We start from the raw sequence: 22,279 nt of genomic DNA on the forward strand, positions 1-22,279 counted from the left end.
TGATCAATGAAGGAATGTCTAGTAATTGGAGTAGTTATTTATGTCTGATGTTTGGAGCAGTCCTTTGGACAGTAAAGATAGAGGGTTCTTGTCCACTAAAATTACCCGTTACACAGTTAAACAGTGGTGGTTCTTACTATAATCCCTTCTTAAATGCCATCAGTATCATCAAAGTACCTCCTTAGGCACAAGATCTTCCTGTAGGCATCTAATGCTAAGGTAGCCTTCATTTCCACCACTGACTTAATTTGAAAAAAAGTGGGTAGCTGGACACACCAGGGACACTTGTGCCATCAGCAGATATGGGCAAGCAAGATTTAGCTTGCAGAGCAAGTTAAAGAAGAAGGCCGAAAAAAAATGCTGGAGATGATTGCTGTGACTTTTGTGCTCATGCTATGTCAGGGAATATATAAATATTCACAGGGTTTACTGTGGAAATTCTTTATTCCAGTGTTTGAGACATTCTTCAAAGACAGAAAATGTCTTGGTTTAGACTCTGATTTGGAAAAGGATTTTCAGTCTGTCTTACATGTCCCAGATGAGCACACTAATCACTTGGCTTCTCAGACTTCCCTGCAGCAACTATTCAACTTTGTATACAATCAGAAAATATTCATTATACCATGGGGAAAGTGAAAATGGTTCAGAAGCCTGCCAAGGAGCGCATAATTTTCCAAAATGTGATCTGTATTCATGTCCTCTTAGCAAATCCTATAGAGGAGAGATTTAAACTTGGTCTCATGTTACCTGTCAATATTCTCCCCAGTGAGTTATCTTATAAAAAGCATATATTAAAATTGATGAAAAATGCACTACAACTTCGTCTTTCTTTGCCCTCCTTCGAGAATAAAGGCTGGATAACTTAGTTTTTAGGGGATGCAAGACATTCATTTTTGGTCCGCTTTTTCCTTTAGGTTCCTAATATGCTTATATGTAAACTTCTGTGTATGTGCTGATTTAAATTCCCTTATAACAAGTCTTGAAAAGCTGCATGTGTCCAATGCAGTAGTTCTTGAAAGATGGGACAAGGGTACACATGCTTTTCAATTGCTACAGCGAAGGAGACGAAACTCTTTTTGGATCCTCTAGAGATTAAACTATTGGTGTAAGAAATTATAAACATATTTAGCTGCTTTGTAGCTTTGGATTCTCATGCAGATTCCATGAAAACAGCAAATGTAGTGGGAAGTCTTTCCTGTGCCATTATCTTGGAATGCTCTGATGAACTAGATAAGAGTGATGTAGCCTAATTGCATGTTTAATGAATGCAGTGTGGTGTATTCTGTGGTAGCAGTGCAAACCTCCACTGCAACTTCATTGGAAACAGTGTTATTTATACATTAACTTTAATTGATAGTAGGGCCTTAAGCTTTAGAGGAAACACATTCAAAATTATGTGATTTCTCTTGGCATTCTTGGCTTGAGCACAATTTCTTCTTTTTTTTTTTATATATACATATGGTGGCAGTGTTAATTTTTTAATGGTTGCATAAGGGGTCAAAATACAGCTCTTGAAAAATCTACATAAGTAATATCCCCTTGCAGACAGTGTAGGTCATAAAAAGAATAAATTCAGAAATTGCTATATTATATCTAGTAGTTGGCAGGAACATGAATTTTTAAATGAGATGGAGGAAGGACGTGAATACAGAGCCTATTAAGACACATCCAAGTTGTGATTTGATTTTTAAAAGATTCTTAGGTCTGTCAACCACAAGCTTTCTTTCTTTAAAAGAGAAAGATGCATGAGTAGTATTTTCAAATGAATACTTAAATGTCTGTAGTTCAAACTTGCTGTGCTATGTACCTGTGCAATAATCTGCAGGCAGTGAGTCTTCCAAAGTGATGCTGCCTCACAAAAGGAGACTGGTCAATAAATGAGCAACTGCATAATGCCTTGATTGAAGCAGGGAGGACTCAAAGCCCATATTGTTGACCGCTGTTTGCCAAGAATCACATCATGAGGAAGGAACAACTGTCATCTTAAAGGGGGAAAGTTATTCTTTAATTTTACAGTAGGTATTCATTAAATTACACGGTTAGGTTGGATGGGTCTTTGGGAGTTTATGTGGTCCAACACCAGTTCAAAAAGGAGCCAATTTCAAACTGGGATCTAACTTTTTTGAAGTTCAGTGAGGTTGCTCATTCAAAGGCAAATTAAATCACATGTCTGTCTTTTTTATTCAGCCAGACCAAAGGAAGTTTCATAAAGCAAATATCCTTGGTTTTAGTCAACTGCTGTTACCTCATGTGTTCTATTTCCCCAGTGCACGTGCCAGCGCATTAAATCTCAGACTAGTGCAGTGATCATATGAGACTCAGTTAGAGAAGGCATGAGGTAGACCAGCCGAATGCATGAACTTATCTGACTAGATGCAAGTTCTGAGACAAATATGGCTATGGAGGCAGTTCGATAGAAAGAGTGGTATGTGCTTTGCAGGATTATATGTCTTCCTGCACTCTTCTGCATGGTTACTGTTGAACACTGAGAAATTAAAAAACAGGTGGAAACCATGCACTTGTTTCGTCTTCTGTTTCACAAAGAGTAAACTTTGGCTTATAATTCCTTTGTTTGGAGGGGGAAGCTTGTTAAGAGTTGTTCTTTAGCTTGCAGTGGAGAAACTGCAGTGGACTCCATAAAGTCGTATAACTGAGGAGCAGCGTTTTTCCCCAGTTTGAAGAAAACCTAAAAATAATCAAATACAGCAGGGAACTGGTAGCTCGGTGTAAGGTTACAGAATGCAATATTTCTGGGAACAGAGCTTTTGTAACTTACAGTATTTTCTAGATACAAATAGTAGCGTGACTGTATTTGTGTGACGCTACTGCAGCAGTTCCCAGTGTTACTCCTCTCAGAGTTGCTGCAAGGAGAGCTTCTTCCTGTAAATTGGCATAAGAAATGTTGGTTAGAATTGGAAGTGAAATACGTTTTCCCTGCTGGGACAGCTATAGCTGTTGGCCACAAAAAGGACTTGTAGGCTCACAGGGGAGGGAGGAGTGAAGCAATGGCAGGTGGAAAATGAGAAAGAAAAAGGCAGTAGTGATAACACTCAACAGAGAAGATGGAACAGAACAAAGTACGTAACTTTTAGGTAACTCCTTTGCACATGATCAATCACGTCAAGCCACCCCATGCATCTGTGCTCAGCTAAGAAGAGATGATCTCTAGCGTTTGTCTGTTCTCAGCAGGGTTCATAGATGTGTCAGAGATACACTGAAATGTATTGTGTATCTATGCATCAAATCTAACATTTAAACAGCAAGTGCATTTGTCTAATTACTCTGGTTCTACAACTGTTTATTAATCTGGCAATTTTAATCTTAGTTATGTTTTGTGACGAGGAGGTTATGTGTATTCCAGTTTGATATGTTTAAGAATTAGTTGTCACTGAAGGCTGCTATTTGTAATACATTTAAAATAAGAATAGTGCTTGTATGTGAGTCACTAAGTACATAACGAATTAAGGCATTCTTTTTTGTTATCAACAAATGCTAAAGCTGAAACATTAAGTATATAGAGAATTTTGCACATGAACTGTTGCTCACAATCATTAGGTCCTGAAAGAAAACTGTGATGTATAAAATAGCCACTTTTAGAGCAGGTTTTTAGACAAGGATTTGTAGAAACTGCTTTTTCAAGTACTGTTTATAAGGTGGATGATATTGTTCAGTAATCTAAAGGGTTTTAACGCCCTTTCCCAAATTCAGGGGTAACCAAATCTTTAAAAATCTAACAAGTAATCTAAGCACGTAAGGTGAAATCTAGCTTGTGATATTAATTATGGTAGCTTTGGGAACAGAGGTTAATCCTTAAAGGTGTTAGGCCTGTCAAATCTATTTCTTCATGTTTTTACAGCAGTTCAAGCAAATGGTGTTGTCTGTGAAAGCTCTCCCTTTACTATAAGGGCTTCAAAAATCAAGTTTGAGGTTGATTTTTGATGTGGTTGTCTGTAAGTGTCCTTCCTACAGCACTGACTTGTATGTGCTGAAGACGAGAGTGCCAGTAAAGTTAAATTCATAAGGTGCACTTGAGTGTTGCTAAAATATTTGGTTTTAGAGAAAAACAAAAAAAATGTGCTGTTGAAATACTATCTGGGACATCTTCTATCCAAGAGAACCTAATAACTTGCTGTTCATCTCAGTATGTATGTGATTGAAATGACACCCAATTTAAACTTGGAAATTCCTGGCTAAGGCTACAAAATAAGAATAGCTGGCTTAAATTTCCATTGTTGGAGCTAGATTATGCCTTAGCGGTGAGGTGGTTTAAAACCTTTTCCCAAACCTAATTCTACTTATTACTTTTGAATAGTGTTCCTTTACCTTGTCTACTGAAATAGTCTTAAGACATAGTATTGCTGACTTCCTTTACTTTGTCTACTGAAAAAGTCCTAAGACTATAAATTATAGAAAAGATAAGCATGATTTTCGAGGGTATATTTACAAATTCATTACAAACATCACCTGGGCTTTTATGGTGGTGGAGATCTGTTTTTAAACACTTTCTTGAGGTCCCAGCTAAATGCTGACTCTTTGTTTATTTGAAATAAGACACATAATTGGAATGCAAATCACTAAATTTCTAATACAATGGTGTGAAAGACGAGCTGCACTTCGTGAAGGAGAAAAGAACAGGTGTTTCCCTGGAACCTTTTGTCTGTTATTTGCACTAGAGGTGATATAAAAAAACTTAATTGTAAAATTGTATATTCTATGCACTGCCTAATATTCTAGTAAACAAAACAGTATGTAAAAATGTAATTATAATTTTTTTGAGCAAGATGATTCATCTTTGCAATATGACAATGTAGCATGGAAATGGATATTGACATGCTGTGCATATTATTTATAGAAAACAGTGTCAGTGGGCTTAGTAAGGCAAGAATTGGAGAAATTACTACAGAGATCCTTATTGTCTGTATAAGGAGGTTAGACTAGATACTTACAATAGTTATTCAGCCTTCTAGTACTTTAACCATCATTCTATGGTGATTCTGGCAAGAAATACTCAAGGCTCTACTGTCTTCCCTGTGAAGAGTTTCCAAGCCAGTTTTCTTGTGATAATACAATGATATTTGCATTTAAGTGTTTATATTCTGTGTGAAGAAGGAAAAAAAAAAACCAAACAGCTTTTCACACCTGAGGGCATTTCTGACAAAAGCCTTAGGTACAAGAGCTCATTTAATTCATGAGCTCCAAGAAAACTGTCAAAATTTTGTAAGGGGTGTTTTTCTTGCATTCTCTTTTACTGAGCTAAAACCCAGAATTTAAAGCTGAGGAAAAAAGGAAAGAGTTTGGAGTTTCCTTTGATAATTCAAAGTAATCACAATCAAGCCTTTAACAAGGCCAGAGAGGATTGAATCCACCTCTCCTTTTCTACTCTCTGTTCCCAGACTGTAATCTTGGGGATTTACTATGTAGATATGCTGTCGCCAAATTGCACAGGAGTTATAGAATTATTTTGCTCAGATCACATTAAATCAATAAATTATTTGTTTGCCAATAACAAGCTGGAAATCTAATGGTATTATCTTTGCAGTGGTAATTAGGACATTTTAAATACTACCAAAAAAAAGGAGCACCTGCATACTTTGAGAATGCTTTTAACACCCTTACACAGCTTTATTTGGACAGCTGCTTTATTTTATTAACCTTTCCTCAAATACAGACAGTGCTGAATATCATTCTGTCTGAGTTGTTTGGTTTCTTTTCCTATCAGCTTCCTGAACAGCTGCTAGGCATTTTCTTCTCAATATGATCTAGGATTCTCTGCTGCGACTAGATAGAAGCTGAATGTAAATGCTTTCCCATCCCTGCAGAAGCTGAAATGCAAATAAGCATTCTCTAAGTGTAATGAACAGTTGCCTTTTGTCATAACTAAATGCAGAAACCAATAATGCAGTATAAAAGCTGGTTTAAGGTAAAATGACAAATCTAACAAAAATCCAGAACGCTTATTCAGCGACTTGTCAATTTTCTGTGTTCGCTTTCATCTGAATGATAGAAGTAATCTGCGGTGAACTATGGTACATTTTAATTATGAGAAATTTCATGTGCTTCAAAAGAAATAAATGCTGATCTCTTTGGAGCACCACACAGAGTTTTGCAGTAATATTTTCAAAACTGGAGTAAATAAAGAATAATAGCTAACACAAATGGTTTTAGTTACTGCTAGGGAAGTAATTGAAATTTTTTATGAGGGGACAAAGCTACAGAATATACTTAATTAAAAAAAAAAAAGTGTCAGTCCTTCAGAGAATGGATAATAATTTCATTACTTTGTTTAGCTCCTAATGTTCTAGAAATGGAAAGTTTGTAGTTGTGATGTTTTGGATAGAATCTAGGTCTAATAGGTGGTGTAATGATCTTGTCAACCAGTCAGTGTGTGGTGGCATGGTGCAGTTTTCCGATTTGCTTTGTCTGTGCACAGCTGTTCCAGCAGGAATGCTCTAATTTTTTCTTAAGCTGATGATTTTATTGTCTAGTTCATGAAATGGGATGAGAAAGAACTGATGTTGACATACATCATGAAAGCAGAATAAATTAAAACTAAAGGATATTACCTTTGCTATATGGCAGAACAAGTATTCATGTTTCCAAAGGAGAAATAGTAATGACTTAACATTCTGTCTCTGTATACAACAATATTCCTGCATTGTTTTGATTGCATTCCTTTTCCTTGAGTGTCTTCTCCATCTCTCCTAGACTGGCCTGTGACCACATTCTTTGGAAGGTCCACTTTGATCCTTCCTCATTACTGTGATGATTAAATCTTCCTTTCTATGAGCAGTAACACTTCCTTTCCACCCCTTCATTTCTGCTCTGTAGCAATAGCTTTAATCACTCAAAAATTGAGCTCAGTGGCTTCCTTGTCATTATTGTATGCAAAATTGTGGTTACATTTCTGGTTTTAGGGGAAGCAAAGAGAACAAAGATCAGATATGTGGCATATAAAATACACAAGTATGATGTATCAAGATATAATATGGACTTGCAGAACAGTGCAGAAATTAGAAAGTGTAAAGCCCACTAACAAACATGAGAGCCTGGAGAGAAAAGAGGAAGAGATGGGCAACATCCTATTCCTCATGGCAAAGGACTTAGGATACTAATAACTCAGTCACCATACACCACCTTCCAGGCTTGAAACCACTGACCTTAAGATCCCCTTAAGAGGGGCAGTGAAGGGTGAGCAGGGGCTAGATATTGTAAAGATTTGGTGTATATATGTCATTTTAACAGTATTTTGTTTAGAGTGTGTTAGTGTCATTGTAAACGGACTCATTGATCAGATTATTATAACTTTCATTAGCACTGAAAATAGGTTCCCAGCTTTTCATATACAGTGTGTTCCTTTTGCCTGTCACAAGATCCTGAATGTCACAAATCAGTGGGGATTCAAGCAACCTATTCTATAACTTGGATGTCACACCTAAGTAACAGTATGCATCTTCTGATTTTAGATCCTTAAGGCAGAGGTGCCTTATTAGGTCCTTATTGTCCTAGCTGTGGCTTTTTTACTGGATTTATCAGATCTGCTTTCTTTCTTCTCAATTCCATTTTCATTTGGCAGCTGGATCTTCAGTGGCAAGATTATTAACTTGAAACCTTGGTTTGCAGAGGTTCTTCGGACTTGCTTCCCTGTGTATCTTTCTTTTGTTTCCATTCTGGTTTAGTTTCACTCTTTCCTGTTGTACTGGTCTGTTGATACCGTATAACATTTCTAAGTAACTTTGCTATCTTTAATTCAATGTTCCTCATTATTCTGAAGAGTTGAGGGATACATACCATGTTTATTCCAAGGATGTATTTAAACTATAGGTAAAATGGCTAAACCATGTTTAAAGTGTGTCCACTGAAAGATTTTCTTGATGCTTGATAACTTTTCATTTTCTAACACTGAATGCTGTGAAATACAGAGCTCTAACACCTTTCTCGCCTTGCATGAGCAAGTACTTTAAATCCTTGACAGTCGTCATGTATCTCAAGTTATAACTATTTTGCCATTGATGAGATTTTTTGACACTTAGCTCATTTTTGAGCTAAATAAAATTCTTCAAGGAAACCTGTGAAATTTGTACACAAACAAAACTGCTGCAATAATTGGATTTGAGGTCTTCAACCTTTTGTTTAGAAAACACAATAACTTTCTTCAACATCAGGCTGTGTATAATATCTGATTAATACTGTTGTGGTTGGTGTGATATGGAGCAATCACAAATGTTTTTTTTAGGTTTCCAAGGAAACAGCACAGTAGGGGCATGTAGGGGTATGAATATACATATTTATGTATAACAATTTCTTAAAATATAAAAGGAATAAGATTGGAGCTGGGAGAAATATCCGCATTTGTAATTGAGCTATACCCAGCCTTGCTCTTCTCATCCAGCAATGCAAAACTTTTCATCTGTTCTAACAAAGTCTGAATTTTGCCTGTATGACTTCTTACCAACCTCCTATACCATCATTGTGGTTTGTTTTTCTCATCTACACCAATAACTATCACTACTTCCTAAAAGCTGTTAACTTTTTAACAAATCCCTGTTACCAAAATAATTAACGTCCATGGCATTATAAACAGTCCTTAAAAGAGAACAAACTTCACTGAATGTTTTTCCTCATGATATTTATGTGCTCCATTGAAGATGTGTAGGTGAGCTGTTTTTCATAAGAGAAAGGAAATGTAATCGGAGTGTCATGTTCTCTGGAGTTGACAAAATAATGAAATATAAGGATAGGTAAGAGCTAGTAGATAAAGGTTTTCATGCTAGTTAGATCTCTGATCCCTTTAGTGCAGTAGCCTGGACTGGCAGCACTTAGGACAGATTTTTCAAGCTCTGGTTTAAGAACCATCACACTTCAAGTAAATATTTTTCAAGCTCTGATTTAAGAACCATCACACTTCAAGTAAATATATTCAGTTAAATAGTAACATGGTTGTCAGGGAAATTTCTTGTAAAACCCAAAGGACTGAAGACCTTGTTGTTCAGTCTTTGTGTGCGTGTTATTTACTTAAGCTTAATCTAAAGTTAATTATGACTTTTCTGGGTTCTCTGTTTATCTCCATTTGTTCAGTGTCTATGAAGAGTTTGCTCTTATCTTCTCCTTGATCTGTACGTTGACACGTGATCTGCTACAGTAATGCTTGACTCGTCTTTACAAGCTGTATTATACTGACACTTGCCTCCATAAGGCCTGCCTGTTGTTTTTTGTTAATCTCAGCTGTAACCATGAAATTATAGAATGGTTTGGATTGGAAGGGACCTTTAAAGATCGTCTAGTCCATACTCTTGTAGTGAATTGTACTGTTTATAGTTTATTTGTATACATCATATATAGTATATGAAGTTAACTTGGTTCTAGAGGAATAAAGATTGGAAAACAATTATATGGACACCCTTGCATTTTGCATATCTTGTAGCAAACATAGGAAAAACCATGATTGATTAAAGCTGATGATCATTGAAAAGAAGTTGCTATTCCAGTCATTATCAAATTACTGTGCCTAGGGAAAAATTATATATTATGTTATATTGATTTAATAGAATTTGTTTCTTCAGATTTTGGATTAATAACTTGAATACCTTTGTATCAGGTTAAGGGATGCCTTGTAATGAGATTTCTACAATTCTCCCTTGGATTCTCCTCATTGTTTGCACCTTTCCTTTTATACCAATGAAGGCAGAACTGTGTTGAAGGAAGTGAATAATTGAAATGGTAGCAATTATTACTGATGGACATTTCTCTAAATTGACATTTTTCTTATATTTTTTCTACTTAAGGCCTCAGTCCGTCCCTGTTAAGATAATTTTGATCTGATGTGTCATTGTAGTTCAGTTACACATCAGTAATAATTTACTAATGCTTCTTCATGGGTAGTTATTTGCAAGCCTTGATTGATTTCTGGATGTGGGCACCCTTCCAAAATAAATTAAAAAATTGAGGTGGGTTGGCTTGGTATTATTGAACTCACTCTGAATTCTCTGACTTCCCAAGGATGCATACATACTTTGAAGTCTATATAATTTTTAAGAAGTCATGATAATAATAGTCTGTTTGAATGTCTAATTTTTCCTTGATTTTTCTCTTCATTTTCAGGTCTGGCAGTTTCTCTTCAGTTGCTTCATGGAGACATAGAACAAATTAGGAGAGAGTATACATCCATGTTTACCCATGGAGTATCCATAACAAGGAAGCTAGGTTTTTCCAATATTATCATGCCTGGTAAGTTTAAAAACTCTTACTAAGAAGCAGAAGAATGAACTAATGAAAAACTACTTAGTTTTCAGCTGTTTTCCAAATAAATACTGTTTTCTAAAACTTGTTAAACTTTTCCAGAGTCTTTTATGTTAGTTTTCTGCAGGTAGATAGAAGAAAATTGTGTCCCAGTGGCCCTACTGCATTATAAATTGTATAGTCACTAGGCAGTATGTCAATGTCAAGAGCATGTACAGCCATAGCAGTATTTTAGAGAGGTGAAATGCTGCATAATAGAAGTGGAGATGACTGAATACAAGACTGCTGAGAAAGAGATAACCAGCAGAGCATTATGTTCTTAGGAGCTGATGCTGTACAGCCTCTGGTTTCACCAGGTATGCGTCTCAAAAACTGGAAAGGAAGATACTGGAAATAGATAATAATAGGGATGTAGAGACTTTGTTTTGATTATATTGTATGACAAAACATGCAAATATTTAAACATGCTAAGGAAGGTAGAAAAAAATGTGTCAGTATGAATCAAAAGAAACAAATACAGGAAGAAGATCACAATAATACCTATTATTCCATCCTCAAAATGAAATTTTTAAGAAGTTTAATGGATTGCTGGAAAATATAAGGGAAATACCTCTTTAAAGGAAAAGCGTACTTGCAAGCAGACTAGTTTGGTGTGATTATCATATTGTGTTGTTGCTGAGAAACATTGCAGGGAGGAGCTCACATCTTAGTTTCAGCTGAGTCCACACAGAAGGCCTAGACTGTCTCAAATGTAAATCATCCTCATGACTTGCAGATTTTTCATAGACACTAACTCCTTCTTATGACAATCTGTCTGTCTGTGCATTCCTGTGTACATAAATCAGAAATAAATTAAGGTTTTGAGGCAAGAATAAATGAGCTTCTATACTTCATTAGTCAAGGAGGTTTTAAATAGGTTTTAAATAGATATTTAAAACTCAGTAATGAGACTCAGCTTTAGCTATGGGCATGTCTTTCTCTTGAACTTCTGTCTGAAACTTGACAACTGAGAATTCACTCTTGTTCTTACTGCCAATTAAACATCTGTCCTTCTGCATCCTTGATCAGTACTGTAATCGCTTAAAACATGCACTGAACAAAAGTTAATAGAACAGTTTTAGATACTCTGCTGCTGTCATTGCAGTATTTAGAACAATAAAATGCACAAATCAGATAATCTACCTTTACAATTAAGTACTATGTATGTATGTTTAATGGAAGCATTCAATTGAAATCATACAGCTTATTAGCTAGGGTTTATTTGTTATAGTACTGTTGGATTTTTAATTTGAATTTAATTAGTATTGTAGATAATAAGGCTGATAACAGTGAAGACAGTTTTGCTCTGCACACCATAGTTCCCATTAAGAAACCTTTCTCTGTTTATTTATAATTTAGTGACCTTCTGTTCTGTGTTACCAAATTCTGTAAGTTCTATAAATAGCTCTCATATCCCCTCTCCTTCCAGTTGTGAAATTATATGATGTACCAAGCTGCAAAAATCAACTACTGGAGGAGTTTTTCAACTTAATTTTAGAGAATTGCACAGGCTGAGTTTGTCCCTTTTTTTGTTTAGAAAAAAAAAAATGCCTCTGGTTTGCCTCTTTCTCAGTCCAAATACATGAATACCTCAGTTTAGAAAATTTACAACTTGTATTCTATGTTTACCAGCATAGGAGAGATTTCTTCTAAAGAGAAATAATCATCTCATTCTTCCAATGACAAGTTCTAAGGGCTAAGCAGAGCAGTGTGCCCTAGGCACTGAAATGCCCACAGGAACCTAGGCTTTGAAATGCTTTTTTCTTTTAAAGCTCCCCTTTCATTTTGTTTCTCTTTTAGAGTCTTTTTTTCAGAGATAAATTAAAGAACTTCATCTTTTGCCACTGGAAACGGTCATTAATTAGATCTTATTTTATATTTTTTGTTGAAGTAAGTATGTTGCTGTGGCTAATTAGCACTTAGAATGAGCTGTGAACCATACTGTCTTGAATTATTCAATAGGAAATACTTCATGCTGCTAAACTACAGTATCTATGTTATAAATGCCTTATAATAAGTCTCTCTCTCCTGTTCTGGTGTATTTAAACTCTCTTTGACCTTCATTTTTCATCATATCAGTTCTTTTCTCTTTGGACATTTTGCTGTTTTTAACAGTAACTAGGATCAGCATACATGCCAAACCAGAATTTTGTTGACAATAATAATGCATGTTTTTATAGAGCAAAGTTTTTTTATATCACTGAAGCCTGACGGGGGAAGCCACAGAATGCTCTTTCTGGGACCTATGGAATTTTTTAATGAAGAACTCCAAATGTTTTAGGAAATAAAGTAGATGGCTAGAAAAGAGGATGTTTGATTCAAAAAAAACCTGTGAAATAAGTAACGCACTTTATTCTGACTAATAGGAGAAGTACAGGCAGTGCAAGTGTCATCTTGTGAGTCTAATCAACATGCATTTTCTAGGTTTAAATGGGATTTTAAGGGCAGAGTCTATGCAGCCATTAACTCCTTCCCAGCATCCTAGTGTGGCAGTCTGGAGATGCACAAGCCAGTATTCTCAAAAGGCTTTGTACAGCATCGAAGGAGAACTGTACTTACATCCTGAATTTCTGTGTTCACCATTTCCTGGTCTATAAAATTTAGCATGAAATATTTATGAACTTACTATAATTTTTGAGCAGTTCTTTAAGTTAGATTAATGTACATAATAGGTGATAAAAGGTGATAGCCCTTTTTAACCAGCTTTTTTGCTATTTTATGTAGTGCACTCTGAAGGAATATGTTTCCAGATTTTACTTACAGCATCTGTATCAGTGCATATCTTCAGTGCTGCATATGCAAATGTGTTCTAGCACATATGTGTCTACATATTCTTTCTCATCTTTGTGGAAGATATCTAATTCTGTAAGCAAGCTTGATCATTAGTGCGTGTTGTCTGGGATTTTTAGAATTGCAAAGAACCCTAGTACAGCTGTTTGTCTGAATGAGGATTTACTGAAAGAGCTGTAGCTCCCTGATAGGACTGCCAGTTGTAAACAGACTCTAAACTATCCCGTGGTAAGCATCCATATAGTTGCACATCCATCTTTCTTGCGTTTGTCAGACCAGAGCTGCATTTGCTTTACTTTATTTAAGCTATACTGTTCTTACTAGTGCTGTTACTGGCAGTAGTTGACCACTTGGTACATTGAAAGCCAAAAATCTGGTCAGCGTGAGGCACTAGCACATAAAGTAAAGTAATCTCATATGTTTCTATAGAATCTTTTCTTCACTAAGCAATTCGGTTAGGTGCAACCCTTACTTCCTTGAACGTTATCTGCAAATGTACTCTGTGCAGCTTTGTCTACAAAATCAAAGATAATTCTTATTTAAAACAGTTATCAATACAATTTTGAAAGTCTCTGTATCTCATAGAGGACAGCAGCTCACCTCCACATGTCTTAGTCTATAAAATGTAGTGCAGTGTACAAGCAATTGGCCTGTTGGCTAACAAAAGGCTTTGATAGATGGGTATAATTTAGCTATGGACATCCTTTTTGACTTTATGATCTGAACTGGTTGCATAACCACTGCTGAGATCTGACCACCGCTTCCTCTCAGTTAAGTTCAGAGTTTATACTTCTTCTGGTTCATCCAAATTATTAAACATTTATAATATTAGAAGACGTTAAAGAATTTACAGACCAGTGTTATGGTATTACATTGACCATTATTTTCCTTGTTTATAAGCCTAGAGAATCTATAAAGCTGGTTTCTGTAGCTGGGCTTGTCAGTCCTGACTGCAGAGTCCTTGGCTTATACTCTTTCACTGTGAATTTTTTGGTCCTCTTCAAATCCTGTGATATCATTTCACAAGTAACATAGCTAAAGACTCTACATAAAGCTTCAGTATTGATTTCTGTAATGGAATTTTAATACTTTGATGCTTATATTTGTCAGACAATAGAAGTCACATGGCGTTTCTCAATATTCTGGGGTTTTTTTACAATTTTTGCTCATTCAACAGAGAGACATTGCAGCCCCAGGATGCTGCAGTACTTTTAAGTTTCCTATATGAAGCTTTCATATGCGTAATATAGGAAAAATAACTTAGATTTTTTTTGCATCAATCACAGATGCATTGATTTGCATTTGTTAAAACTCCATTAGATGTCCTTTAGCTGTCCAGTTAAATCTCATCAGGATCCTGTCTTTGAAGGCTACTGAATATCCTCATTACTCCTTCATCTGGATTATTAAAAGGTCTTTTATTCTTTTCATGTTGAAGTACCTGCTCTCCAATCATTCTTTCTATTTTCAGAAGCTTTTAAAATGAAACTAGAACTACAATATTTGTCTTTATTCAAATGATCTCACAAAATTCTATCCTTGTGGTAACATGCATTTTTCAACGATGCGATTTTTACTATAAGCATATTCCTTCTTTCAAAGCTTAGACTAAGAGCCTGGAGAGCAAATATGTAAAGAAATCTATGGAATCTGTTCTCTACATCATGGTAAGTGTCTGTATCTGTCAGTGAGCTTGGGTTTAGTAAAGAGCTGTTGATTCTAGGAAAAGAAATGTATGTCTGACACACTTAGGCATTTTTCTCCCAGAAGCGGTAGTATGAATTTTTCCAATCCTCTTTATCCTGCTTGGAGTACAAACAGACAAAATTTAACACCTGTCATTGCTTGCTGTTCTGATTTCTGAGAATCCAGAAATATGTATTTTTAATTACTGAAAGTAATATTGCCTGGATATGTTAGTTACACAAAATATATTTAAGCAATATTGTGGAGTAAAGACACACTGATTTTTGACCTTTCACAAAACTGTAGTACTCTGTGGGGAATATCCTCTGCTTTCCATTGTAATACTTTTTTAAAGCTTTGTTCTTGTTTACCAAAGGAATTATAATTTCTGCAAGTCACAGGAGAAAACAAAGATGCTAATACACGACTACATACTTGGCTAGACAAGAGTAAGGAACTTCTGTATTGCTTTCCTTCTGTCCATTGCCTCCCTTTTATTTTCTTGATTCATTAGAAACTGAAGGAAAAATAGAAGTGAATTATGGAAAGAAAACCAGGAATTTAATTGGACTTCCCTTGATTTAAAGTCTCTGGAAGTGGAAAAAGAGGGAAAAAAGTCTTCTGCAGTTTATAGTATTTCTTAGAGTAGAATAAGTAGCAGTGATGCATGAGAAGTATGTTAAAGGATAGTTATGGGTGGAAAGTCTTTCTTCAATAAACCAGATAAGGACCACTAGCAAACTAACAAATGAATGTTTTAGCTCTGTAAAAATAAGTGGTCTTTCAAAATTCTGTTGGAAATATTTTCTTTATATTGTAGCTGTAGATAACCATCAGGTCAAAGTATTCTGTTAAAATTGCTTGTAAGTCTTTTATTCCCCATTGTTCAAAGCAATTTGTTTTACATCTCATTGTTAAAAGGAAGAGCAAAATAAAAAGTCACAGAACAATCGGGTCTTACATGGTAGATCTGCAATCCATTTGAAATCTGAAAGTATTACAGTTTGGGAATCCCTTGTAAAGGGCATTTCATTTGCATAAACAGCTCTTTTCTGATGAGTGTTTCTTAGAGCTTGTTGAGAGTTTCCATAATAAAGCTAAAAATATAGATAATGTTCTGTTGAAAAACAGAACAGTAGGGTAGTAGGGTAACTGAGAAAAGGAATTTGTTTATTCGTCTGTGACGTTGATTTAAATGACACAGCTTACTGAGACCAATAGTAAAGAGGCAGTAGTGTTACCAAAGTCACCAATGCTCCTGGAAGTCTAACATGTGCAGAGTTGTTTGTTGTTTTTTTTTTTTTCTTACAAATAAGAATTTGAGAGATAATATAAAAACTAGCTAGCAGTATATAAGTAATAGAAACGGTCTTATTTCTTTCTGCTGATACCCTATCATGTACTTAAATGTGGACACGCACCCCACCCTATGTAAGTTTATTCAAGTATCAGCCAAAGGGTCCTAATTTCACACCTTTTCTTTGTATGTATTTATTTAAGCACCAAGTACATTTTCTCATTCCTGAGTCATGTGTGAATATTACTCATAAATGGTGAGTATATACAAAAGTGTCTTGCAGATAGCAGAGCTGTCTGTTCCCACAAGAATGGAGAAGTCAAGGTACTGCTATAGGGGGAGAAAGCACTGAACAGACAGCTGGCTGGTGGTTATCAGGGTCTTTAAGTGTGACACATGTTTACTGGCAGTTTCAACCATGTCAATGAGATTTTCTCTCTTTCTTAAAAGTGTTGAATGCATTCGCTGATAAGCAGACAGTCACTCTTGGTATCTGCTACAAGGCAAAACAAAGAAGGGATTGTTTAAATAATGGGGTTTTACTTCCTGCAGCGATGAAATTCTTTGTCCTGAGCTGTTTTCCTTAAGGATGCCCTTCTCTCAGTTAACATCCTTCTGTACTATGATTTTCATGAATGATGTAGATTGCTTAGCTTGATATTTTATTTTTTTTTAATAAATAAAACTCTGGATCATGTGTAAGAAATCAGGAAAGGAAGGCAAGAGATTGGTGTGGCTGACTAAAGATATGCTGGTCAAACCAAAGGTAAAGAAGGAAATGCACAGGCAGTGGAAGAAGGGACAGGTATGCTGGGAAGAGTGCAGGGAAAACTGACTGATTATGTAGGGGTGAGGTCAGGAAGGCCAAGGCGCAGCTGGAGCTGAACTTGGCAAGGGATGCAAAGAATAGTCAAAAGAGCTTTTGCAGTTATGTCAGCCAGAAAAATGTCAGCATACGCCCTTTGATGAACACAACTGGCAGAATGGTAAAAACAGACAAGGAGAAGGCTGGGGTACTCAACAACATTTTTGCCTCTGTCTTCACTGGCAACCTCTCTTCCCACACCTCTCAAGTGGATGGACTGCAAGGCAGGGACAGGGGGAGTATGGTCCCTCACACTGTGAGAGATCAGATTCAGTGACCATCAGAGGATTCTGAACGTACTGAAGTCTATGGGACCTGACGAGATGCATCCCAGAGTCCTGAAAGATTTGGCTGATGTAGTTGTCAAGCCACTCTCTGTGGCAGTCAGATTAAGTCTTCAGTGACTGGAAAAAGGGATCCATTCTTATAAAGGGCAGAAAAGAGGACCCTGGGGAATAGTGACCTGTCCGTCTTGCCTCTGTCCCTGGGAAGATCCTCCTAGAAGCTATGCTAAGGCACAAGCAGGACGGGGAGGCGATTCGAAGTAGCCAGCATGGCTTCACCAAGGGCAAGTCCTGCCTGACCACTGACTACATCAGTGGACAAGGACAGAACTATGAATGTGATCTATCTGAACTTCCGTATGGCCTCTGACACGGTTCACAGCCTTCTCTCTAAATCGGAGAGATACAGATTTAACAAGTGGACTGTTCAGTGGATCAAGAATTGGTTGGATGGTCACATCCAGGGAGTAGTCGGTAACAGCTTAATGTCAATGGCTGGATAGAGTTCAGTGGCAAGTGGCGTCCCTCAGGGTTCTGTACAAGGAACAGTTCTGTTTTAGTATTTTCATTAACAACAGAGCAGGATAGTGTGCATCCTCAGCAAGTTTGTGGATGGCACCAAGCTGACTAGGGAGGCTGACACCTCTGAGGTATGGGATTCCATCCACAGGAGTCTGGACAAGCCAGAGAAAGGGGCCTGTGCAAACCTCATGAGGTTTAACAAGGCCAACTGCAAGATTCTGCAACTGGGTGTGAGCAACTTCTGCTATCAATACAGGTTGGGGGATGAAGGGATTGAGAGCAGCCCTGCTGAGAAGGACAGAGGGGTACAGGTGGATGAAAAATGGGGCATGAGCTCTCGATGTGTGCTGACAGCCCAGAAAGCTGAGGGGTGCAAAGGCTGAGAGAGTTGGGGTTGTTCAGCCTGCGGAAGAGAAGGCTGTGGGAGATCTTATTGTGGCCTCCCAGTACTTAAAGGGGGCCTGCAAGAAAGACAGGGACAAATATTTTGGCAGGGCCTGTAGCAATAGGACAAGGGATAATAATTTTAAACTAAAGGACAGTACATTCAGACTAGATATCAAGAAGAAATTTTTTACAGTGAGTGTGGTGAAACACTGGCACAGGTTACCCAGAGAGGTGCTAGATGCCTGATTTCCAGAAACATTCCAGGTCAGGTTGGACGGGGCTCTGAGCAGCCCAATCTAGTTGAAGATGTTGCTGTTTTTATCAGGGGGATTAGACTAGGTGGCTGTTAAAGGTCCCATCCAATCCTAACCAGCGTATGTTTCTATGAAATGATCAAAGTTCAACTGCCAGAAAAGCATTAGCAAGGGTTCAGTATTGCTTTGGTGTGCCAGGACTTAAGCTCTTCTCTGTCCCTTAATGCCCCAATTGTATATATGAATAAGCAGCTGTGTTTTGGTACGTAAAGTATTTACAATCTTCAGGTTTGACTTCTGCAAGGATGATCACCTTCTGCTGTAACTTCTTGTGTTTAGGGTACGTGCTGGTTGCCTGTGCTGCATCACCCAGACTAGTACCACCTAGTTTTGAATTGAGATCTTTCTTGTTCTGAGTGTTTCTGTAAGCTGCTTATTTTTATTATAATTTTAGCTGTGCCAGCATCGAGTTTACTGGGCTAAAAGGGGGCCCTTGTCTTTTATCTTCCAGTTTTGCTTATTATTGTTAGTATGTCAGCATGGATAGCAACGTGCTAAAAGGCATAGCATGAGTTGACTTGATGTGTAGGAGGTAAGGTGAACTAAGGGTCTCTAGCACTGTCCTTGAATTAAAAGCACCTTGTACACGTTTGTTTGAGATCTTGCCACTGACAGGAGCTACATAGCTCTTATCCCATTTCTACAAAGTAGTCTAAGGAGGTTTTCTGTAAAGCTTTTTGCACCTACAAGATTTACATCCTGAATAATACCACCTCGTCTGTTGTACATTCACAGATTTTCAATCTCTACAGCTGATATTGTTTGAAGAGCTGTTCAAGTCATGTTTAAGGTATAAAACAGTGCAACTCAATAGATTGTATATTACAAGGATATAAATGAAAAGGAACTTTCTTTTCTGCTCTTTCTCAATTCATGGTTCTAAAGGACCTATAATTCTGAGCAAAGCTTTCAAAGAAACAGTTCCTAGCAAAAGCTCCGAGTTCTGTGTAATTGTTCTTAAATTAATGGGTGCTGTCAGGACAGTTTAGATTTGCACACTGAAAGCTGTAGCTATCAGAGATGCTATCTCATTCAAATACAACAACACCGTGTTTTGTTACATTATTAAATAATCAATTTGGAATTTATTTTGCTAGAAAGCTTCTTGAGGATAGTTAGCAAACTGAACACTCTTCTCTTTCTAACCAAGACAGCTATCTTTGATCTTTAACAGCGATTTTCAACTTGAAAACCTTTTCCATATTAATATTTCATAATAAATGAAAAGTCTTGTTTTTGTAGTATCTGTGTTGTAACTCACAGCTTCCTCAGTGTAAGTTCTAAAACAGTTTCGTGATGAAGGGTTGTTACTTTGATGCTTAGGTTAGGTACAAATGTTTCTACAAAAAGAAAAAAAAAAAAGAGGAAAAAAAATCAAACAATACTTGCATAAAGATGTTCTCGTGGTGCTTTTCCTGATTGGAACTTGTGATTACTTATGTTGCTTCTGTCACCTGAGGTTCAGTGGGAACATTCAAGCCTCTGTGAGCTGGGGGCAGCTTATCTGTAGATCCTATAGCTAGGGATTCACCCTGGGAGCAGCATCAAACCAGTGCTTGTATGCAAGTCCTGAATAGTGATGATGCAGCCTGCTATCTGTGAAGGAAAGGGAGCCTGCAGAGCCATCCCATAATGAAACTGCATGGTGGAAATAATAGGAGCCCTGAGCATGATTTGTCATCTCCAACGTGCAAATTACTCTTTGCTCTTTACTTGTTCTTTAAAATTTGTTCTTTATAGTTGTGCAGGTTCAGGAAGGCTGACCTCCGTTAGCTGAGCCTGTCCTCCAGCAGTCTGTCTTGTGGTTGTTTTGTGACTTTAATTGGCCTTTCCTCCTGCTCCTTGTAATTGCCTTTTTCATGTAATTGATGCTGATCAGGTCTCTGTCCTCTACTCCCATTCAGCTTTCTGACACTTCATTGCTAGTTGAAGTCATGAAGCTTCTTCTGTTTCTTCTTAGGTCAGAAACCTTGAGCTGTACTGTGCCTGGTTAACACCTACATCTGGGGCAAGAAGGACTTGGAGTTTTTCCTCTTTCAGCCTATAAATAGTGCTTCCAAGATATTTTTGCCAGATCAGAGCTGAAATACATTGGCAGGACCACATGAAGAGGCAGGTACTGCCAATGCTGTGCTGTACACATTTTGATTTAGCATCCCAGACATTTCAATTCAGCACCTTTCACATACATTTAAATTCACTTACCAGAGTAAATGTCCCTACAGAATATGCAGTTAACACTTGTGCTGCATGGGAAAGTTAAGACTGTGTAATCATCCATATCACTGCAGTTTTATGTTTTGGGTTGGTTTTTTTTCCCCAAATTTGATGGAACTTAAATTTCCAGATAGCTCTAACCCTCACTTCACAGTAGAAGCTCTTGTAGGAGTGCTTCTCTCTGGAGCTTTTAATATTTAAAAATCTGGATTTCATTAGTCAAAAGTGAAATAGTAGGGTGCTAACTAAGTAGTGTGAAAGCGTTGAGATTAGTGGGTCACTTCTGTAATTAAGACAGAATATATTGGTACTCCTCTTCAACATGTTTCATTGTTGCCTGAAGTAAGAACAAACAGCTTCCCTAGATACACTCTCTGATCCTCACGGTTCCTCTGTTTTTCCAAGAGACAGCTTATTATTTCACAGGGATCAACACTAATATGTTTGCTTATGGAGCAGACCGTCTTGAGTGCCATCACACGGCACATACAGGATAACCAGGTGATCAGGCCCAGTCAGCATTTGTTTATGAAAGGCGGGTCCTGCTTGACCAACCTGATTTGTGTCTATCACAAGGTAACCTGCTTAGTGGATGAAGGAAAGCCTGTGGATGTTGTTTAGCTAGACTATTGTAAAGCCTTGGACATTGTTTCCCATAGCAGACTCCTGGAAAAACTGGCTGCTCACAGCTTGAGTAGGTCTACTCTTCACGTGGTAAAAAATTGTCTGTGCAGCTGGGTCCAAATAGTTGTGGTGAATGGAGTTGAATCCAGTTGGTGGTCGGTCACAAGTGCTGTTCCCCAGGCTCATTTTTGAGGCTAGTTCTGTTTAATATCTTTATTAATGGTCTAGATGAGTGGATTGAATAGACCCTCAGTAAGTTTGCAGATGACACCAAGTTGGGCGGGAGTGTTGACCTGCTTGAGGGAAGGAAGGCTCCACGGTGGGATCTGGGCAGGCTGGATCGATGGGCCAAGGCCAACGGGATGGAGTTCATCAAGGCTAAGCGCCGGGTACTGCACTTGAGCCACAAGAACCCCATGCAGTGCTACAGGCTTGGGGATAAATGGCTGGAAAGCTGCTCGGCAGAAAAGGACCTGGGATTGTTGGTTGACAGCCAGCTGAAAAGGAGCCAGCAGTGTGCCCAAGTGGCCAAGAAGGCCAACAGCATCCTGAATTGTATCAGAAATGGTGTGGCCAGCAGGACTAGGAAAGTGATTGTGTCCCTGTACTCAACACTGTTGAGGCTGCACCTTGAATACTGCGTTCAGTTTTTGACCCCTCACTACAAGAAAGACATGGAGGTACTGGAGTGTGTGCAGAGAAGAGCAGCAAAGTTGGTGAAGAGCCTAGTGCACAAGTGTTATGAGAAGTGTCTGAGGGAGCTGGGGTTGTTTAGTGTGGAGAGAAGAAGACTGAAAGGAGACCTTATCGCTCATTACAACTGCTTTAAAGGGAGTTGTAGTGAGGAAGGTATTGGACTCTTCTCCCAAGTAACAAGCTATAGGACGAGGAAATGGCCTCAAGATGCACCAGGGAAGGTTTAGACTGGATATTAGGAAAAAAATTCTTCACAGAAATGGTTGTCAGGCAGTGGAACAGTCTGCCTAGGGAAGTGGTGGAGTTATCATCCCTAGATGTA

General features: G+C 37.6%; 1 protein-coding gene across 1 annotated transcript in view; it reads left to right on the plus strand.

Moving 5' to 3' along the window:
* Positions 1 to 22,279, plus strand: part of DOCK4 (dedicator of cytokinesis 4) — a 240,529-nt gene that overhangs the window by 123,135 nt on the left and 95,115 nt on the right. The window contains exon 13 of the mRNA XM_069851332.1: positions 10,099 to 10,224. Coding sequence (XP_069707433.1) covers positions 10,099 to 10,224 — 126 coding nt within the window. The remainder of the gene's footprint in view (positions 1 to 10,098; positions 10,225 to 22,279) is intronic.

This window comes from Phaenicophaeus curvirostris, chromosome 1, assembly GCF_032191515.1.
Source record: "Phaenicophaeus curvirostris isolate KB17595 chromosome 1, BPBGC_Pcur_1.0, whole genome shotgun sequence".
NCBI classification, from domain to species: domain Eukaryota; kingdom Metazoa; phylum Chordata; class Aves; order Cuculiformes; family Cuculidae; genus Phaenicophaeus; species Phaenicophaeus curvirostris.